Genomic DNA, 22,909 nt, shown 5'->3' on the forward strand with positions numbered 1-22,909 from the left:
TTAGCCACTGGACCTAAAGGGAAGAACCTATAATGCACCCTTTTATACATTATCAATGTAAAGAAAACTGAGCACCAAAGAATTGATGCTTTTGAACTGTAGTATTGGAGAAGACTCTTGAGAGTCCCTTGGACTGCAAGGAAATCCAACCAGTCCATCCTAGAGGAAATCAGTCCAGAATATTCATTGGAAGGACTGATGCTGAAGCTGAAACTCCAGTACTTTCACCTGATGTTGAAGAACTGACTCATTTGAAAAGACTGTGATGTTGGGAGAGATTGAATGCAGAAGGAGAAGGGGATGACAGAGGATGAGATGGTTGGATGGCATCACCGACTCTATGGACATGAGTTTGAGTAAACTCCGAGAGTTGGTGATGGACAGGGAGGCCTGGCGTGCTGCAGTCCATGGGGTCACAAAGAGTTGGACACGACTGAGCAACTGAACTGAATATAATAACCAAAAGCTCCACCCAAGATAATTCTATTAAGTTTGAGTATATTAGGAAGTTGTATTGTACAACTGAATAACAATGGCACTATAACTGTGAAACTCCCAGGGTGTATGGGAATCAATCATGTAACCAATACACTTTGGTTGAAGTTCTAATAGATGAAGAGAAGTGGTAAGAGGGAGGATTATAATAATTTAAGTTAAAACAAGTTTACAGAACCTAGGATATATTGCTAAAGCATCTGTGCTTTGGGTATTAATGAGAAGAAATCCATTATATACTGAAAAGAAATGGAATGGCCTTCAGGACTCCAAAGTTGCTTTTACCATCATGTCATCAGTCAAGCCACATCCTCTCTGAACCCTCAGCCACATTGGAAAGGTTAGGATAACAAGTCATTGAAAGATTAAGCTGCTTCACTAAGTAACAAGTGGAACCAATATATCTTGAGGTATAAAATTCAGATTTGCATTCTAGATATAGAATTGTCTCTGGTTTGCCTCAAAGATTAATATTTTAACATTAAAGTAAATCACAGCTCTCTTAGTTTTAGCTTGCTCTCACTGCCTCTATGGGGGTTTCACAGGTGGAGCTAGTGGTTAAGAATCTGCCTGTCTGTAAGAGATGCAAGTCCAATCTCTGAGAGCTCTGGAAGTTCAAGATATAAACCTGGAATGATTCATAATTTTTCAATGGTGCTTTGACACCAACAAATTGGTTCTTTGTAATATTCAACATTACTGAATCCAAATATGCGTCAACTATGTATATAAATCTCACATGAACTAGAGAAAAGTGCAGAATACTTTTCTCAGTTTGAAGGTACAGAAATTCAAGTTGTTAGAGAATTATAGGATTGCCTTAGCTGGAAGAAGAAGATAAAAGTATATTTACTTATAAGAGAGGTCAATGGCCTCACAATTGAGAACATGAGGTCTTGGTACAGAAAATTCTATGTTCAACTACTATCTCTGCTGTTGATCAGTTCTAGGTCCTTGGAAACATTTCTTAAACTATATGAAGATTATAATAGTATCTTAAAATCTGTGGAAAGTATTAAGTGGGTTAAGTATAGGATTTAGGACACTGTCCAAATAAGGTGAAGTGTGTGTGTGTGTGTGTGTGTGTGAGTGTGTATTTCTATGTGTGCTAATAGTGACAGGAGCAGTACAGTGTATTAATATTTGTTGAACTATCAGATCATGCTAGACACATAGATTCTCAATAACACATGCAGAATACTCAAAGTTTTGACCTCTCATCATGTACCAGACATTTGGCTGACCTTTTCCTGTGTATCTGCTTAACTCAGTCATTCAACCTGTCAGTATCATTATTTTGTTCATCCATTTGATGAGACTCAGATACTAACCCTGCATTAAGCAAATAGCAAGTGCAAGCCTTAACTCTGAAGTCAATTATTTCCCCCAATTCTAGTGGTCTTCCCAAGTGATAGATTGAAGATGTGATATTTTAGTGACTTTGTAAGGGATTAATGTGCCTCCTAGCAGTTGTTGAGTTAATTGATACCTCTATTTCTTTATTCCAAAAGAAAAATCAGCAATTTTTTCTCATTATCTTATCAAGCTTTCTCCCAGTGGACATGGATGTTGGAAATCGCACCATCCTGACTGAATTCATCTTACTGGGTCTCTCAACAGACCCCCAGTGGCAACTAATACTATTTGGGATATTTCTGACTGTATTTGGTTACCTTGTCAGGAACATGACCCTGGTTATCTTAATCCGTATTGATTCCCACCTGCACACACCTATGTATTTTTTCATTGGCAATCTGTCTTTCTTGGATTTCTGGTACACCTCTGTGTACACTCCCAGAATCCTGGCGACTTGTGTCTCAGAAGATAAGCGCCTTTCCCTGGCTGAATGTGGAGCCCAGCTATTCTTTTCTTGCGTTGTAGCCTACACTGAGTGCTTTCTCCTAGCAGCCATGGCGTACGACCGCCACATGGCAATCTGTAACCCGCTACTTTATTCGAGTTCTATGTCCCCTTCTCTCTGTACCAGACTTGTTGCTGGCTCCTATATAGGAGGCTTCTTGAATGCCATAGCCCATACTGCCAACACTTTTTGCCTGAGTTTCTGTGGCAAAAATATCATCGACCACTTCTTCTGTGATGCACCACCACTGGTGAAGATGTCGTGTACAGACACCAAGGTCTATGAGGAGGTCCTCCTGGGTTTTGTGGGTTTCACAGTCCTCTTGAGCATTCTTGTCATCATCATTTCCTATTTCCACATCCTTCTCGCTATTCTGAGGATCCGCACGGCTTCGGGAAGGCGCAAGGCCTTCTCCACCTGCGCCTCACACGTGGTCTCCGTACACTCTTCTATGGATCCTTGCTCTTCATGCACTCAAGGCCAAGTTCCGCCTACTCCCTGAAGAGAGACAAAACGGCTGCCCTGTTCTACACTGTGATCAACCCACTGCTCAACCCTCTCATCTATAGCGTGAGAAACAAAGACGTCAAAGAGGCCTTCTGGAAAGCAGCAAAGACCATAAGACCTCAGAGATGAAGGTTATCTTTTCTGCAGAATGTTCCCGTTGCATTTTCTAGGTTATTGGCTTATTAACATGTTTGTAAACATTACCATATTTCAAGTAAATGCAGCATGTTATACTTAAAAGAAGGAACACTGATTAAACCATATGTTTTTATTACTCCCTTTTTGTGATTAAATGATTTTAAATATACGATATTGGTATGTTTGATGTTTTAACATACTGTAGTATGCTTGATTCAGTAGTTGTGGTTTAGATGCTTAGTCATGCTGGACTGTTGCAACTCCGGGAACTGTAGCCTGCCAGGATCCTCTGTCCTTGGGTTTCTCCAGATGAGAATGTTAGAGTGGTTTGCCATTTCTTTCTGCAGGGGATCTTCCTGACCCACGTATCAGACCCACATCTCCTAAACTGCAAGTGGATTCTTTACCACTGAGCCACTGTGGGAAACTTATTATGCTTCTTAGCGATACTATATTTTCCATAACATTTATCTGCCTGATTAACTTTGGAAAGTCTTAAAGACAAAAATGAATTTGATGGATTTTTGTATAAAATTTGATTTTGAAACTTAGTGCACAAACTTCATTCTGTGGGTAAAATATTTGGAGTGGCTAAATTTTTGGAAATTGACTCAAGATTTTATACACGTTTATTTTTAGGAAGTAATTCCACCATATTTATTCAAGAGCTCTAAATGAGTACATAGACAATATCATTGTAAATTTGTCTTTGTAAAATTGATGTATTCTACATTAATTTAATATGGGGCCAAATATTTGGCAAAATATTAAATTGATGTAGATGAAATGCTAGGTCCATGAGTCAAGGCAAATTGGAAGTGATCAAACAGGAGATGACAAGAGTGAACATCGACATTCTAGGAATCAGCGAACTAAGATGGACTGGAATGGGTGAACTTAACTCAGATGACCATTATCTACTACTGTGGGCACGAATCCCTTAGAAGAAATGGAGTGGCCAAATACTCAACAAAAAAGCCCCAAATGTTGAGCATCTTTTCATGTGTTTGTTAGCCATCTGTATAAAAATGCAAATCAAAACCACAATGAGGTACCACTTCACACCAGTCAGAATGGGTGCGATCCAAAAATCTGCAAGCAATAAATGCTGGAGAGGGTGTGGAGAAAAGGGAACTCTCCTACACTGTTGGTGGGAATGCAAACTAGTACAGCCACTATGGAGAACAGTGTGGAGATTCCTTAAAAAATTGAAAATAGAACTACCGTATGACCCAGCAATCCCACAGCTGGGCATACACACCGAGGAAACCAGAATTGAAAGAGACACATGTACCCCAATGTTCATCGCAGCACCGTTTATAATAGCCAGGACATGGAAACAACCTAGATGTCCATCAGCAGATGAATGGATAAGAAAGCAGTGGTACATATACACAATGGAGTATTACTCAGCCGTTAAACAGAATTCATTTGAATCAGTTCTGATGAGATGGAGGAAACTGGAGCCGATTATACAGAGTGAAGTAAGCCAGAAAGAAAAACACCAATACAGTATACTAACACATATATATGGAATTTAGAAAGATGGCAATGACGACCCTGTATGCAAGACAGGAAAAAAGACACAGCTGTGTATAATGGACTTTTGGACTCAGAGGGAGAGGGTGGGATGATTTGGGAGAATGGCATTCTAACATGTATACTATCATGTAAGAATTGAATCACCAGTCTATGTCTGACGCAGGATGCAGCATGCTTGGGGCAGGTGCATGGGGATGACCCAGAGAGATGTTATGGGGAGGGAGGTGGGAGGGGGGTTCATGTTTGGGAACGCATTTAAGAATTAAAGATTTTAAAAGTAAAAAAAAAAAAAAGCCCCACATGCAGTACTTGAATTCAATTTCAAAAATGACAGAATTATCTCCATTTGTTTCCAAGGCAAACCACTCAATATTACAGTAATCCAAATCTGTGCCCTGATCAGTGATGCTCAAGAAGCTGAAGTTGAACGGTTCTATGAAGACCTAGAAGATGTTCTAGAATTAACACCCAAAAAAGATGCCCTTTTCGTTATAGGGGACTGGAACGCAAAAGTAGGAAGTCAAGAAATACCTGGAGTAACAAGCAAATTTGGCCTTGGAGTACAGAATGAAGCAGGGCAAAGGCTACTAGAGTTTTACCAAGAGAACGCCCTGGTCATAGCAAACACTGTCTTCCAACAACACAAGAGAAGACTCTACACATGGACATCACCAGATGATCAATACCAAAATCAGATTGATTATATTCCTTGCAGCCAAAGAGGGAGAAGCTCTATACAGTCAAAAAAAACAAGACCAGCAGCTGACTCTGGCTCAGATCATGAACTCCTTATTGCCAAATTCAGACTTAAATGGAAAAAAGTAAGAAAAACAACTAGACCATTCAGGTCTGACCTCAATCAAACCACCTATGATTATACAGTGACAGTGCAAAATAGATTCAAGGGATTAGATCTGATGAACTATGGATGGAGGTTCATGACATTGTACAGGAGGCAGGGATCAAGACCATCCCTAAGAAAAAGCAATGCAAAAAAGCAAAATGGTTGTCTGACGAGGCCTCACAAATGGCTGGGAAAAGAAGAGAAGCTAAAGGCAAAGGAGAAAAGGAATGATATGCCCATTTGAATGCAGAGTTCCAAAGAATAGCAAGGAGAGACAAGAGTCTTCCTCAGTGATAAATGCAGAGAAATAGAGGAAAATAATAGAATTAGAAAGACTAGAATGCCTGTCTCAGAATCATTTAAATCAGCTTCTGCACCCCCAGGATTGTAGATTCCTGCAAACCCTTAGTATTTAATTGCAATTAAATAAAACTGTTTTTTGGGAAATTGGGAATTAGTAAGATGGAGAAGGGGACGACAGAGGATGAGATGGTTGGATGGCATCACTGACTCAATGAGTTTTACATAGAGTTTGAGGAAGCTCCAGGACTTGGTGATGGATACAGAAGCCTGGTGTGCTGCAGTCCATGGGGTCACAAAGAGTTGGACATAACTGAGTGACTGAACTGAAGATAGAGCATTTTTTTCTGAGACTAAGTTTTCCTAGTGAGAATTTTCATTCTCATTTTTCTTTAGTTATGTAGAAGCCAAATTAAACTTATGTGTATACATATGCATACCATATATATATATATACCATATATATATATATGTCCAGAACATACATATATATGCATATGTTATTAAAATCATGTGCATATTAAAGTCACATGTTCATTAATATTATTTCATAAACATTTTAATTTATCTATTTTTAGTTGAGGGAGAGTTTCTTTCCAGTATTGTGTTGGTTTCTGCCATATAGCAACATGAATCAGCCATAGATATATATATATGTGTCTCTCTCTTCTGAACCACCCTTCCACTTCCCAGCCCACCCCACATCTCTAGGTTTGTCACAGAGCCCTACTTTGTGCCCCTGAGCCACACAGCACATTCCCACCAGCTATCTGTTTTACATATGGTAATGTGCGTGTTCCCGGGCTACTCCTTCCGTTTGGCCCATGGTCTCCTTCCACGCCTTCTATCCCAAGTCTGTTCTCCATGTCTTTGTCTCCATTGCTGCCTTTGTTACAAGTTGAATACCTTTCCTCTGTTCTAAACCCATGCTCCATCCTTTTAATCTCATCTCTGCTCCAGGATGCTCCGCTGTACTAACTGCATCCGTGGGCTCATTTGTTCTCTGCGTACTTAGTGTGTTTAGCCAGTGGTTGTGGCTAGAGGGAAGAGAATAGGGTCAGAGTGTTTTTTCCCAGCCTCCTTTCTTGCAAAAATGTCATAGCTAGCTTCATCCCTGGACCTAAACCATAGATCCTGCTGGATGGCCCATTTCAAAGCTTCCCCTTCAGTGCTCATAGCCTCTTTCTTTTCATATATTGATTCCTCCAGGAACAGAGGAGGTAACAGCTCTCAGAAGTTATTAGTTCTAGATTTATCACATTAGTCTGGAAATTATGCAAGCCTTAGACATTCTTTTATATTAATACCTTTATTAAACCCTCACCAAATTAACCAGTTTGTGTGACCTTCCACTACCTGCCAGGTTCATAACAGATATTGGTGTTAGAGCAGTCTCAGGAGACAAACATTCAAATATAATTGAATTGTTCACATATTTGGAGATTAGACATTTAAACTCATCCTGGTGGGAAATGGCACAGTGGTAACATATAGCATCTTGCAGTAGTTTACCGTACCCTTCTCCAGTGGATCTTCCTGACCCAGGGATTGAACCCATGTCTCTTATGTCTCCTGCCCTGGCAGGTGAGTTCTTTACCACTAGCACCACCTGAGAAGCCCCTGCAGTAGTATCAGACTTACTTGAGTGATCACCAGTGGCATCATGGAGTGAAAGCTAGGTGGAAACAAAGCACCGAGGGGTCGCTTCCTGTAGCAGAGAAGCTTTCAGATGGAGACTATAAACATTATGGGGGGAGTTGGCTTCCACTGCAGTTTAAACCTGAGACTAACCAACTGATAAAACAGACAGGTGGCAGCAAGCATAAACTATGGATCTGAAGAAATCTCTCACTTCCTCTGGTCCTTGGGAAACTATATTTGAGGAAAGATGCTATGACCATATTGTAGCAGTGCAGAGTTACCTCCCCAAAGAAATTCATTTGGTATTTAAGGAAAGATAAGAATATGACCAGAAAGGAGTGAGGTTCTGAGGCAGGGGATAGGGGCATTTGGGCAGAAAAGTAAAAATCTGAGAATTTTCATCTCAAGTCCTTAAATCTCATTTCAAAATCCAATGATTTCCCCCTTTATCTAGAGAATAAGAACTTTCACAGCACTGTCTTGTTTATGATTGCACCTGGAGGGTTGAACACATGCAAAAATAAGCCTCCCTTACACTCAACCCCATCATCCTCCTTTTCCTCTGTGTTTGGTGTGAAATTTCAAAACCCACATAGCCCAGACAGTGAAATGCCAAATCTGATCTGCTAATAATTGCAGGACATCACTAATTGAGATTGGCAAGAGTGTGGAGAATATATATAGGAATGGATCCTGAGAGCGTGAGACCAAGGACAATGGAACTCTGAGTTTAGTATGGCTAACTCTGTGTTTAGTATGACACAGGAACACTAAGCAAGTGTGTGGGATTTGAAATAAGAGGGTCAGACCAACTTGGCTTGGTATTGAAGATGGACGACAGAAATATTGTAAATGACCTATTAGGTGTGATCTACTCCATGGCTGCCTAAAAATCACCCTCCTCACCTCTCACCTGGCTTCCCCAAGGGCTTCGAGAACATTTACTTTTCCAAGGTATTCATCAGAAGGTCTGATGCTGAAGCTGAAACTCCAATACTTTGGCCACCTGATGGGAAGAACTGACTCATTTGGAAAGACTCCAATACTGGGAATGCTTGAAGGCAGGAGGAGAAGGGGATGACAGAAGATGAGATAGTTGGATGGCATCACTGACTCAATGGATGTGAGTCTGAGTAAACTCCGGGAGTTGGTGATGACAGGGAGGCTTGGCATGTTGCAGTCCATGGGGTCACAAAGAGTCAGCCATGTCTTAACGACTGAACTGAACTGAAGAAACACATTGTTTAGGGAGTCATTAGCACCCTTGTGAAGTTCGGCAGGAGCTACCATCAGTATGCTATGGGTGATGGCAAGAGAAGCTACTGTAGGATTGAACTCCAAAACATTAGAAGCCAGGCTTCAGGTTTCTCTAAAGAGTTAGCTACCAACTGCTGAGGGTCAAAGCACACGTACACACATATTTGTTTACTTACAGAGATGTTATATATAAAAACTACCTTAGAGGTGAAGGGGCTGAGTCCTTGTCAGAGGAAGGAACTAGCAAATATAGTGGAAAACTGATGTGCTCAAGGTCACATAGGTAAAAGCAAAACTTTGTCAAGAACCTGATCTTCCTGATAGATTCTAGGGTACCATGAAATCTGTTCATAGAAAAAGGACAAAAAGAAAGACAGAAGGGAGAAATGAAGGAGAAAAAGCTCCAAAAGCTATCACATTGAAAGGGAATATTCAGCATTTTAATAATCCATTCACTCATGATCAGTCCCCAAAGACCTTCCATTAAAGGCAAAAGAAGGTAATTGCATTTTTGTGGGATTTTAGAAATCACAATAAAGTAGCATAGGAATTTAACCCTTTAGTTACTTATTTTTAAAGAGAGTCAGTGTTTTCTGATGCTTCCTGAAGAAGCTGTAAAGGGAAGGAAATAGTGTTGAGCACTCAGGGAAATAATGACACTTGGTCTCCTTTACCTTTATTTGTCCTCTTTTCTTTCTTTTTAAAGAGCTTGTTTTTTTTGGAAGCGGACTCTTTAAAGTTCTTAGTGAACTTGTTGCAATATTGCTTCTGTTTTATGTTTTGTTTGTTGGCTATGAGGTATGTGGGATCTTAGCTCTCTCACCAGGGACTGAACCCACATCCCCTGCACTGGAAGACGAAGTCTTAACCACTGGACAATCAGGGAAGTCCCTGGAAGGTGCTTCTTGTTGAGTACATACCTCTATAAACAGATGCTGTTGCTTTCACACACATTTGGTAAAAAATTCTTCAAGAAAGATAACTTTCCTTACTAAGCTCACTTTGGAATATATCGTTTAGCTGTCCACATATGGATAAATGGTAATTTAAAAATGCAAAAGTTCTAAGTGTATTATAAAAATGTCAATATTTATATAAAATATATTTATAAACACTGGCAAAACCACATTAAACATTTTTAAAGTTCTATTACATAGACGTGAAATAAAATTCATATTTTATTATGACACGAGAAAAATTTAGAGATTAAAAAAAAGAGTTTTGATGTCCTTTGATCTCCTCTCTCCTCCGTGCTGTGCATCGTGTATCAGCATCATGCATCGACCCATCAACAGAAACGCATGCTCAATCGTAAAGACCAACCCTTTCCCAGAGTCAACAGCTCCTTAAAAGAAAACCTTGCTTCTTGATGCTGTAAGGGGTCACGGGCATATTTAGATTTGGATTGTGTAACTGTCAGTGGGCTTCCCTGATTGCTCAGTTGGTAAATAATCCACCTGCAACACGGGAGACCTGGGCTCAGTCCCTGGGTTGGGAAGATCCCCTGGAGAAGGGAAAGAGTTCCCACTCCAGTATTCTGGCCTGGACAATCCCATGGACTCTATAGTCCATGAGGTCACAAAGGATCAGACATGACTGAGTGACTAACTTTTTTCAACCTGTCAATAATCCATTATTTAATGTACATCTCTCTGTCTCAAAAAACTTTTATAACTGTGCCTCGACTTCTTGCTGCAGTTAATGGGGTTGCAAAGAGTCAAACACAACTTAGCAACTGAACAACAAACAATGACAACTTGACTTCTAAAGTGCAGAAGCCTTCTCAGAGTTTTCTGAGATGTTATAATTCTCAATTTGGCTTAAATAAAAGTTTTCCATTTCTTTCTCAGACTCACTAATTTTTCATTGACATAGGTAATATATTAATTCATGCCTGCTTGCTACCAAAAGGAATTAAGTCATGCTGAAATATAAAGACAAAAAAATGATGAAAACCACCTTTAATCTTTTACTTTGTAATCTTCAAATACACCTTTCTTCTCATGAGGTAACAGTCTTGCCTCTTAACTTTTTAAATAGACTCTTTTGTTTTTTAAGGAATTTTTGTTTCCCAGCACAATTGAGTGGAAAGACTTGAAATAAATTATTAGCCCCAAAATGGAATCTCTTTTGCCTCAGGTGCTTGTCAGTAAAACTGAACTTTCATGTTCAGGTAAATGTTTCCCTTGACTAGAAGCTATTTTTCTTTTTTAAAATTATTATTTTAATTGGAGGCTAATTACTTTACAATATTGTAGTGGTTTATGCCATAATGTGAAATGAATCAGCCATGGGTGGACACGTGTTTCCCATCCTGAACCCCCTTCCCACCTCCTTCTGTATTTCATCCCTCAGGGTTGTCCCAGGGCACCAGCCCTGAACACCCTGTCTCAGGCATCGAACCTGGACTGGTGATCTATTTCACATATGATAATATACACAATTCAGTGCTATTCTCCCAAATCATCCCACCCTCGCTTTCTCCCATAGAGTCCAAAAGTCTGCTCTTTACATCTGTGTCTCTTTTGCTATCTTGCATATAAGGTCATCATTACCATCTTTCTAAATTCCATTCATATATGTTAGTATACTGTATTGGTGTTTCTCTTTCTGAGTTACTTCACTCTGTATAATAAGCTCCAGTTTCATCCAGCTCATTAGAACTCATTCAAATGCATTCTTTTTAATAGCTGAGTAATATTCCATTGTGTATATGTACCACTGCTTTCTTATCCATTCATCTGCTGATGAACATCTAGATTGCTTCCATGTCCTGGCTATAGTAAACAGTGCTGCAATGAACACTGGTGTACATGTGTCTCTTTCAATTCTGGTTTCCTCAGTGTGTCTGCCCAGCAGTGGGATTGCTGGGTCGTATGACAGTTCTATTTCCAGTTTTTTAAGGAATCTCCACACTGTTCTCTATAGTAGCTGTACTAGCTTGCATTCCCACCAACAGTGCAAGAGAGTTCCTTTTTCTCCACACCTTCTCCAGCATTTATTGTTTGTAGACTTTTGGATAACAGCAATTGTGACCGGCGTGAGACGGTACCTCATTGTGGTTTTGATTTGCATTTCTCTGATAATGAGTGATGCTGAGCATCTTTTCACGTGTTTGTTAGCCATCTGTATGTCTTCTTTGGATAAATGTCTGTTTAGATCTTTGGCCCATTATTTGATTGGGTCGTTTATTTTTCTGGAATTGAGCTGCTGGAGCTGCTTGCATATTTTTGAGATTAATTTTTTGTCAGGTTCTTCATTTGCTATTATTTTCTCCCATTCTGAAGCCTGTCTTTTCACCTTTTTTTTTTTTATAGTTTCCTTCATTGTGTAAAAACTTTTAGGTTTAATTATGCCCCGTTTGTTTATTTTTGCTTTTATTTCCATTACTCTGGTGGTGGGTCATAGAGGATCCTGCTGTGAGTTATGTCAAAGAGTGTTTGCCTATATATCCCTCTAGGATGTTCAAGCTGGTTTTAGAAAAGGAAAAGGAACCAGAGATCAAATTGCCAACATCTGCTGGATCATGGAAAAAGCAAGAGAGTTCCAGAAAAACATATATTTCTGCTGTATTGACTATTCCAAACCCTTTGACTGTGTGGATCACAATAAACGGTGGAAAATTCGGAAAGATATGGGAATACCAGACCACCTGACCTGCCTCTTAAGAAACGTATATTCAGGTCAGGAAGCAACAGTTAGAACTGGACATGGAACAACAGACTGGTTCCAAATAGGAAAAGGAGAACGTCAAGGTTGCATATTGTCATCCTGCTTATTGAACTTATATGCAGAGTACATCATGAGATAAGCTGGGCTGGAGGAAGCACAAGCTGGATTCAAGATGCCGGGAGAAATATCAATAACCTTAGATATGCACATGACACCACCCTTATGGCAGAAAGTGAAGAGGAGCTAAAAATCCTCTTGATGAAAGTGAGAGTGAAAAAGTTGGCTTAAAGCTCAACATTGAGAAAACGAAGATCATGGCATCTGGTCCCTTCACTTCATGGGAAATAGATGGGGAAACAGTGTCAGATTTTAATTTTGGGGGCTCCAAAATCACTGCAGATGGTGATTGCAGCCATGAAAGTAAAAGACGCTTACTCCCTGGAAGGAAAGTTATGACCAACCTAGATAGCATATTCAAAAGCAGAGACATTACTTTGCCAACAAAGGTCCATCTAGTCAAGGCTATGGTTTTTCCAGTAGTCATGTATGGATGTGAAAGTTGGACTGTGAAGAAAGCTGAGTGCCAAAGAATTGATGCTTTTGAACTGTGGTGTTGGAGAAGACTCTTGGGAGTCCCTTGGACTGCAAGGAGATCCAACCAATCCATTCTGAAGGAGATCAGCCCTAGGATTTCTTTGGAAGGAATGATGCTAAAGCTGAAGCTCCAGTACTTTGGCCACCTCATGTGAAGAGTTGACTCATTGGAAAAGACTCTGATGCTGGGAGGGATTGGGGGCAGGAGGAGAAGGGGATGACAGAGGATGAGATGGCTGGATGGCATCACCAACTCGATGGACATGAGTCTGAGTGAATTCCGGGAGTTGGTGATGGACAGGGAGGTCTGGTGTGCTGCGATTCATGGGATCGCAAAGAGTTGGACACGACTGAGTGACTGAACTCAACTGAACTGAGGAGTTTTATCGTTTCTGGTCTTACATTTAGATCTTTAATCCATTTTGACTTTATTTTTGTGTATGGTGTTAGAAAATGTTCCAGATTCATTCTTTTACAAGTGGTTGACATGTTTTCCCAGCACCATTTGTTAAAGAGATTATGTTTCCTCCATTGTATATTCTTGCTTCCTTTGTCAAAGATAAGGTTTCCATAGGTGCCTGATTAATCTCTGCGCTTTCAATTTTGTTCCATTGATCTATTTTTCTGTCTTTGTGCCAGTACCATATTGTCTTGATGACTGTAGCTTTGTAACATAGTTGAAGTCAGGCAGGTTGATTCCTCCAGTTCCATTCCTCTTTCTCAAGATTGCTTTTGGCTATTCGAGGTTTTCTGTCTTTCCATACAAATAATGAAATTACGTGTTCTAATTCTGTGAAAAATACTGTTGGTAGCTTGATAGGAATTGCATTGAATCTATAAATTGCTTTGAGTAGTATACTCATTTTCACTATATTGATTCTTCCAATCCATGAACATGGTATATTTCTCCATCTATTTGTTTCATCTTTGATTTCTTTCATCACTGTTTTATAGTTTTCGATATATATGTCTTTTGTTTCTTTAGGTAGATTTCAGTTCAGTTCAGTTCAGTTCAGTTACTCAGTCGTGTCTGAGTCTTTGAGACCACATGAACCACAGCACACCAGTCCTCCCTGTTATCACCAACTCCTGGAGTCCACCCAAACCCATGTCCATTGAGTCAGTGATGCCATCCAACCATCTCATCCTCTGTTGTCCCCTTCTTCTCCTGGCCTCAATCTTTTCCAGCATCAGGAATTTCCCAGTGAATCAGCTCTTCACATCAGGTGGCTAAAGTATTGGAGTTTCAGCTTCAACGTCAGTCCTTTCAATGAACACCCAGGACTTATTTCCTTTAGGATGAACTGGATGGATCTCCTTGCAGTCCAAGGGACTCTCAAGAATCTTCTCCAGCACGATAGTTCAAAAGCATAAATTCTTCCATGCTCAACATTCTTTGTAGTCCAACTCTCACATTCATACATGACCACTGGAAAAGCCATAGCCTTGACTACATGGGCCTTGGTTGGCAAAGTTATGTCTCTGCTTTTGAGTATGCTATCTAAGTCGGTCATAACTTTCCTTCCAAGGAGTAAGTGTCTTTTATTTCGTGGCTGCAATCACCATCTGCAGTGATTTTTGAGCCCCCCAAAATAAAGTCTATCACTATTTCCACTGTTTCCCCATCTATTTGCCATGAAGTGATGGGACTGGATGTGACGACCTTCGTTTTCTGAAGGTTGAGCTTTAAACCAACTTTTCACTCTCCTCTTTCACTTTCATCAAGAGGCTCTTTAGTCCTTCTTCACTTTCTACCATAGGGGTGGTGTCATCTGCATAACTGAGGTTACTGATATTTCTCCCGGCAATCTTTATTCCAGTTTGTGCTTCTTGCAACCCAGCGTTTCTCATGATGTACTCTGCATAGAACTTAAATAAGCAGGGTGACAATATACAGCCTTGACGTACTCCTTTTCCTGTTTGGAACTGGTCTGTTGTTCCATGTCCAGTTCTAACTGTTGCTTCCTGAGCTGCATATAGGTTTCTCAAGAGGCAGGTCAGGTAGTCTAATATTCCCATCTTTTTAAGAATTTTCCACAGTTTATTGTGATCCACACAGTCAAAGGCTTTGGCATAGTCAATAAAGTAGAAACAGATGTTTTTCTGGAACTCACTTGCTTTTTGATGATCCATCGGATGTTGGCAATTTGATCTCTGGTTCCTCCGCCGTTTCTAAAACCAGCTTGGACATCTGGAATTTCATGGTTCAAGTATTACTGAAGCCTGGCTTGGAGAATTTTAAGCATTAGTTTACTAGCATGTGAGATGAGTGCAATTGTGAGGTAGTTTGAGCATTTTTGGCATATCATTTCTTTGGGATTGGAATGAAAACTGACCTTTTTCCAGTCCTGTGGCCACTGCTGAGGTAGATTGATTCCTAAGTATTTTATTCTTTTCATTGCAATGGTGAATGGAATTGTTTCCTTAATTTTCTTTTCTATTCTCTCATTATTAGTGTATAGGAATGCAAGGGGTTTCTGTGTGTTTATTTTATATCCTGCAACTTTACTATATTCATTGATTAGCTCTAGTAATTTTCTGGTGGAGTTTTTAGGGATCATGTAGAGGATCATGTCGTGTGCAAACAGTAAGTGTTATAGTTTTCTTTTGCAGTCTGGATTCCTTTTATATCTTTTTCTTCTCTGATTGCTGTGGCTAAAACTTCCAAAAATATGTTGAATAGTAGTGGTCAGAGTGGGTATCCTTATCTTGTTCCTGACTTTAGGGGAAATGCTTTCAAATTTTCACTATTGATGATAATGTTTGTTATGGGTGTATCATATATGGGTTTTATTATGTTGAGGTATGTTCCTTCTATGCCTGCTTTCTGGAGAGTTTTTATCATAAATGCATGTTGAATTTGTCAAAGGCTTTCTCTGCATCTATTTGATTTTTATCTTTCAATGTTTTGTATCACATTGATTGATTTGCGAATGTTGATGAATCCTTGCATTCCTGGGATAAAACCCATTTGGTCATGATGTATGCTCTTTTAAATATGTTGTTGGATTGTGTTTGCTAGAATTTGTTAAGGATTTTTGCATCTATGTTCATCAGTGATATTGACCTGTAGTTTTCTTTTTGGTGTGTCGTCTTTGTCTGCTTTTGGTATTAGGGTGATGGTGGGCCTCATAGAATGAGTTCGGGAGTTTATCTTCCTATGCAATTTTCTGGAAGAGTTTGAGTAAGATAGTGTTAGCTCTTCTCTAAATTTTTTGTAGAATTAAGCTGTGAAACCGCTTGGTCCTGGGCTTTTGTTTGTTGGAAAATTTCTGATTACAGTTTCTTTTTTGTGCTTTTGACTGGTCTGTTAAGATCTTCTATTTCTTCCTGGTTCAGTTTTGGAAAGTTATACTTTTCAAAAAATTTGTCCATTTCTTCCAAGTTGTCCATTTTATTGTCATATAGTTGCTGACAGTAGTCTCTTATGATCCTTTGTATTTCTGTGTTGTCTGTTGTTATTTCTCCATTTTCATTTCTAATTTTGTTTACTTGATTCTTCTCCCTTTTTTATTGATGAGTCTGGCTAATGGTTTGTCTATTTTATTTATCTTCTCAAAGAACCAACTTTCAGTTTTGCTGATTTTTGCTATGGCCTCCTTTGTTTCTTTTTCATTTATTTCTACTCTAATTTTTATGATTTTTTTTTCCTTCTACTAACCCTGGGATTCTTCAATTCTTCTTTTTCTAGTTGCTTCAGGTGTAGAATTAGGTTATTTATTTGATTTTTCTCTTGTTTCTTGAGGTAAGCTTGTATTGCTATGAACCTTCCCTTTCGTGGTGCTTTTACTGAATCCCATAGGTTTTGTGTTGTTGTGTTTCATTTTAATTAGTTTCTATGCATATTTTGATTTCTTGTTTGATTTCTTCTGTGATGTGTTGGTTATTCAGATCTGTGTTGTTTAGCCTCCATATGTTTGTATTTTTAATATATATATATTTTCCTGTAGTGGACATCTAATCTTACCACATTGTTATTAGAAAAAAATGCTTGGATGATTTCGTTTTGTGTGTTGTTGTTTTTTTTGTTTGTTTGTTTTTTTTTTAATTTACCAAGGCTAGATTTATGGCCCAGGATGTGATCTATCCTGGAGAATGTTCCATGTGCACTTGAGAAAAAGGTGAAATTCATTGTTTTGGGGTAAATGTCCTATAGATATCAATTAGGTCTAACTGGTACGTTGTATAATTTAAAGTTATTGTTTCCTTGCTAATTTTCTGTTTGATTGATCTATCCATACGTGTGAGTATGGTATTAAAATCTCCCAATATGATTATGCTACTGTTAATTTCTCCTTTCATACTTGTTAGCATTTGGCTTATATTGCAGTGCTCCTATGTTGGGTGCATATATATTTGTAATTGTTATATCTTTTTCTTGGATTGATCCTTTGATCATTGTGTAGTGTCTTTCTTTGTCTCTTTTCACAGCCTTTATTTGAAAGTCTATTTTATCTGATATAAATATTGTTACTCTTGCTTTCTTTTGGTCTCCATTTGCATGAAATATCTTTTTCCAGCCCTTCACTTTCAGTCTGTATGTGTCCCTAGGTTTGAGGTGGGTCTTTTTTCGACAGCATATATAAGGATTTTGTTTTTGCATCCATTCAGCCAGTCTTTGTCTTTTGGTTGGGGCATTCAAACCATTTACATGTAAAGCAATTATTGGTGAGAATGACCCCATTGTCATTTACTTTGTTGTTTTTGATTCGAGTTTATAAAACTTTTGTGTGTTTCCTGTCTAGAGAAGATTTTTTAGCATTTGTTGAAGAGCTGGTTTGGTGGTGCTAAATTCTCTCAGCTTTTGCTTGTCTGTAAAGCTTTTGATTTCTCCTTCATATTTGAATGAGATCCTTGCTGGGTACAGTAATCTAGGTTGTAGGTTTTTCTCTTTCATCACTTTTAGTATGTCCTGCCATTCCCTTCTGGCCTGAAGAGTTTCTATTGAAAGATCAGTTGTTATCCTTATGGAAATCCCCTTGTGTGTTATTTGTTGTTTTTCCCTTGCTGCTTTTAATATTTTTTCTTTGTGTTTGATCTTTGTCAATTTGATTAATATGTGTCTTAGGCTGTTCCACCTTGGGTTTATCCTGTTTGGGACTCTCTGGGTTTCTCGGACTTGGGTCGCTATTTCCTTCCCCATTTTAGAAAGTTTTCAAGTATTATCTCAAATATTTTCTCATGGTCTTTCTTTTCATCTTCTTCTTCTGAAACTCCTATGATTTGAATGTTGCAGCATTTGACATTGTCCCAGAAGTCTCTGAGGTTGTCCTCATTTCTTTTAATTCTTTTTTTTTCCTTCTTTCTCTCTGCTTCATTTGTTTCCATCACTCTATCTTCCACCTCACTTATCCTATTTTCTGACTCAGTTATTCTACTGTTGGTTCCCTCCAGAGTGCTTTTGATCTCATTTATTCCATTATTCATTATTGACTGACTCTTTTAATTTCTTCTAGATCCTTGTTAATTGCATCTTCTCAATCCTTATCTCTAGACTATTTATCTATAATTCCATTTGTTTTCAAGATTTTAGATCATTTTAACTATCATTATTCTGAATTCCTTTTTACGTAGACTCCCTATCTCTTCCTCTTTTGTTTGGTTTGTTGGGCATTTATCATGTTCCTTTACCTGCTGAATATTCCTCTGCCTTTTTTCTTGTTCAGGTTGCTGTGTTTTGGGTGGCCTTTCTGTATGCTGGAAGTTTGTGATTCCTCTTATTGTGGAGGTTCCTCCCCGTGGGTGGGGTTGGACGAGTGGCTTGTCAAGGTTTTCTGGTTAGGGACGCTTGTGTCGGTGTTCTTGTGGGTGGAGCGGGATCTATTGTCTCTGGAGTGCAATGAAGTGTCCAGTAGTGAGTTTTGAGGTGTCTATGGGTTTGGTGTGACTTTTGACCACTTGTATCTTAAAGCTCAGGGTTATGTTCCTGCATTGTTGGAGAATTAGTTTGGTATAGAGGAAAAGAACAGAATGGGAAAGGCTAGAGATCTCTTCACGAAAATTAGGGATACCAAGGGAACATTTCATGCAAAGATGGGCTCGGTAAAGGACAGAAATGGTATGGACCTATCAGAAGAAGAAGATATTAAGAAGAGGTGGCAAGAATACACAGAAGAACTGTACAAAAAAGATCTTCACGACCCATATAATCATGATGATGTGATCACTAATCTAGAGTCAGACATCTTGGAGTGTGAAGTCAAGTGGGCCTTAGAAAGCATCACTACAAACAAAGCTAGTGAAGGAGATGGAATTCCAGTTGAGCTCTTTCAAATCCTGAAAGATGATGCTGTGAAAATCCTGCACTCAATATGCCAGCAAATTTGGGAAACTCAGCAGAGGCCACAGGACTGCAAAAGGTCAGTTTTCATTCCAATTCCAAAGAAAGGCAATGCCAAAGAATGCTCGAACTACCGCACAGTTGCACTCATCTCACATGCTAGTAAAGTACTGCTTAAAATTCTCCAAACCAGGCTTCAGCCATATGTGAACTGTGAACTTCCTGATGTTCATGCTGGTTTTAGAAAAGGCAGAGGAACCAGAGATCAAATTGCCAACATCCGCTGGATCATGGAAAAAGCAAGAGAGTTCCAGAAAAACACCTATTTCTGCTTGATTGACTATGCCAAAACCTTTGATTGTGTGGATCACAATAAACTGTGGAAAATTCTGAAAGAGATGGGAATACCAGACTACCTGACCTGCCTCTTGAGAAATCTGTATGCATGTCAGGAAGCGACAGTTAAAACAGGACATGGAACAACAGACTGGTTCCAAATAGGAAATGGAGTACGTCAAGGCTGTATATTGTCACTCTGATTATTTAACTTATATGCAGAGTACATCATAAGAAACACTGGACTGGAAGAAACACAAGCTGGAATCAAGATTGCTGGGAGAAATATCAATAACTTCAGATATGCAGATGACACCATCCTTATGGCAGAAAGTGAAGAGAAGCTAAAAAGCCTCTTGATGAAAGTGAAAGAAGCGAGTGAAAAAGTTGGCTTAAAGCTCAACAGTCAGAAAATGAAGATCATGGCATCCAGTCCCATCACTTCATGGGAAATAGATGGTTAAACAGTGGAAATAGTGTCAGACTTTATTTTGGGTCTCCAAAATCACTGCAGATGGTGACTGCAGCCATGAAATTAAAAGGTGCTTACTCCTTGGAAGAAAAGTTATGACCAACCTAGATAGTATATTCAAAAGCAGAGACATTACTTTGCTGACTAAGGTCCGTCTACTTAAGGCAATGGTTTTTCCTGTGGTCATGTATGGATGTGAGAGTTGGACTGTGAAAAAGGCTGAGCACTGAAGAATTGATGCTTTTGAACTGTGGTGTTGGAGAAGACTCTTGAGAGTCCCTTGAATTGCAAGGAGATCCAACCAGTCCATTCTGAAGGAGATCAACCCTGGGATTTCTTTGGAAGGAATGATGCTAAAGCTGAAGCTCCAGTACTTTGGCCACCTCATGTGAAGAGTTGACTCGTTGGAAAAGACTCTGATGCTGGGAGGGATTGTGGGCAGGAGGAGAAGGGGACGACCGAGGATGAGATGGCTGGATGGCATTACGGACTCGATGGACGTGAGTCTGTGTGAACTCCAGGAGATGGTGATGAACAGGGAGGCCTGGTGTGCTGCAATTCATGGGGTTGCATAGGGTCGGATATGACTGAGCGAATGAACTGAACTGAACTGAACTGAACTGATGTCTTACTCTGAAACTTGTTGGCTCTTGGGTGGAGCTTGGTTTCAGTGTAGGTATGGAGGCTTTTGGAAGAGCTCTTGTTTATTAATGTTCCTTGGAGTCAGGAGTTTTCTGGAGTTCTCTAGTTTTGGATTTAAACCTCCTGTCTCTGGCTTTCAGTCTTATTCTTACAGTTGTCTCAATACTTCTCCATCCATACAGCACCAATGATAAAATATCTAGGTTAATGGTGAAAAGATTCTCCACACTGAGGGACACCCAGATAGGTTCACAGAGTTACATGGAGAAGAGAAGAAGGAGGAAGGAGATAGAGGTGACCAGAAGGAGAAGCAGGGGAGTCAAAAGGAGTGAGACAGATGTTGCCAGTAATTTGTTTCCTAAGTGTTCTCCACAGCCCTGAATACCCAAACAGATTCACAGAATTAAGTAGAGAGGAGAAGGGGAGGGAGGAGATAGAGGTGTCCTGGGGGAGAAAAAAGTGAATCAAAATGGGGAGAAAGCAATCAAGCCAGCAATCACACTCCTAAATAACGATGGACACTGAAGATTGTATTCTTAAAGGCAAAAAATTGATAACAAATACCAAAAAGCAAAGATTAAAAATCTAGAGTAGAGGTTATACTCTCAAAAATACAATATTAACAAAACAAAACAAAATCACAAAAATTATAAAAAATGTATATATGAAATTTGCTTGAAAAATGAGGTCTTTTTTTTGCAAGGTAATAGTAGGTTATAAAAATGAAAATTAAAGGAATAATGAACTTAAACATTAAAAAAATTAAAAAATGATGATAGTAAAATATATCTAGGAATTTCTCTGGAGCTGTTGAGGGCAGTGTGGGGTCAGTTCAGTTTCAGATAGTTCCTTGTTTTAGCTTATCCTTCTTCTCATGGTCTATAGGCACCTTCCAATGTAGTCAGTGCTAGCAGTAGGGTTTTAATCTGTTGCACCTGTCACTTCCAGAGCAGTTCCCTCTTCTTTGTTTATTCTGTTTGCAAGTCTCTTCAGTATCTAATTTCTACCCTGACACAAGGGGGCGAAGGTGGTCACTTATTTAGGCTAACTTGTTCAGTTGTGCTGTGGGAAGGGAGGAACACTGCAAAGAAATATCACTGGCGTGTGTGGGGAGTACTCACAGTGTCTGGGCTGCACTGGGTTTGCCCCTGCTCATGGCATGTGTCCTTTCCCAGTCTACACTGCTCAGGCTCCAGGTTGCTCTGCAGGGAAACCCTCTTAAGCAGGTCCTGGGTTGTGTGCACTTCCCGGGTCTAAGCCACTCAGGCTCAGGTTCTTGCATACTCCACAAAGGCACAGACTCGGTTGAGCCTGCATTTTGTGCCCTCCCAGGTTCGAGCAGCTCAGGCGACCAGGTGCTTGGAGAGTGTAGTCTCCCAGCTGGGCAGTGCCTCTTATCACTTTCTTGGTCCCAGACCTTTGGTTTCCTGGGTGTGCAGCAGGAGCACTATCTCAGGTGTGCCATGTGTCTCCTCTGGGGAGCTGATCTCTGACTGCAACCCTCCTGGTGGATGTCAACCTTCCAGGATCCCAGGAAGACTTTGTTAGTAATTGGGAGACTGCTCACAGTTTGGTGGAGAATGCCATCTCTGTGGTCGAGACTGTGCCTTGCCTTTAGGCTCTGGCTGTCGCCCGACTGGCTCTCAGCCTCTAGCGGGGTGGGGGGGGGTACTTGGGGTAGGAGCCAGTCCGCAGGTGGCTAGCTCTCCTCCGGTGTTCCCTCAACCCTTTGTTCTGTGAGCGGGCCAGGCTGTGGTAGGAAAGTTCTCTTTCTCTCTCTTTTTTTTTTCTTCTCTTATGATCCCACAGTTTGGGTTGCTATCTCACATTTGCTCCCTCAGATTGTCCTCAGGACATTCAGGCCCTGTCCCCACCCTAAGCAATGCAAAATGCCTCCCTGTTTAACCCCGTGTGCTTCTGGTGGACTCAAACATCTGGGCTACCTCTCCGCTGGGAGTCGTGACTAGGCATGTAACCTGTGGGTCCTTTTTTTTTTTTTTTCCCTCCCAGTTATGTTGCCCTCTGAGATTCCAAAACTCCCCAAAGACTCGCCAGTGAGGAGATATCCTGGTGCTTGGAAACTTCTCCTTCACAGCTCCCTCCCTGGGACTGATTCCCCGTCCTATTTCTCCACCATTTTGGGACCGACCCCAATAAATATTATTTTTAAAAAAGACAGTCTTAGTAAGTCCTTAAAAATGCATACTAAAGGCAATGCCAAAGAATGCTCAAACTATCACACAATTGCACTCATCTCATATGCTAGTAAAGGAATGCTCAAAATTCTCCAAGCCAGGCTTCAGCAATACGTGAACCGTGAACTTCCTG

At 39.9% G+C, this 22,909-nt stretch overlaps 1 protein-coding gene across 1 annotated transcript; it reads left to right on the forward strand.

Moving 5' to 3' along the window:
* The first annotated feature begins 2,057 nt into the window (after positions 1-2,057).
* Positions 2,058-2,992, forward strand: LOC114112477 (olfactory receptor 9G4-like). The gene is given in 2 exon segments (XM_042232805.1): positions 2,058-2,796; positions 2,799-2,992. Coding segments are annotated over 2 exon segments (933 nt in total).
* The last annotated feature ends 19,917 nt before the right edge of the window (positions 2,993-22,909 follow it).

The sequence above is a fragment of the Ovis aries genome, chromosome 15 (genome assembly GCF_016772045.2).
Source record: "Ovis aries strain OAR_USU_Benz2616 breed Rambouillet chromosome 15, ARS-UI_Ramb_v3.0, whole genome shotgun sequence".
Taxonomy (NCBI): Eukaryota; Metazoa; Chordata; class Mammalia; order Artiodactyla; family Bovidae; genus Ovis; species Ovis aries.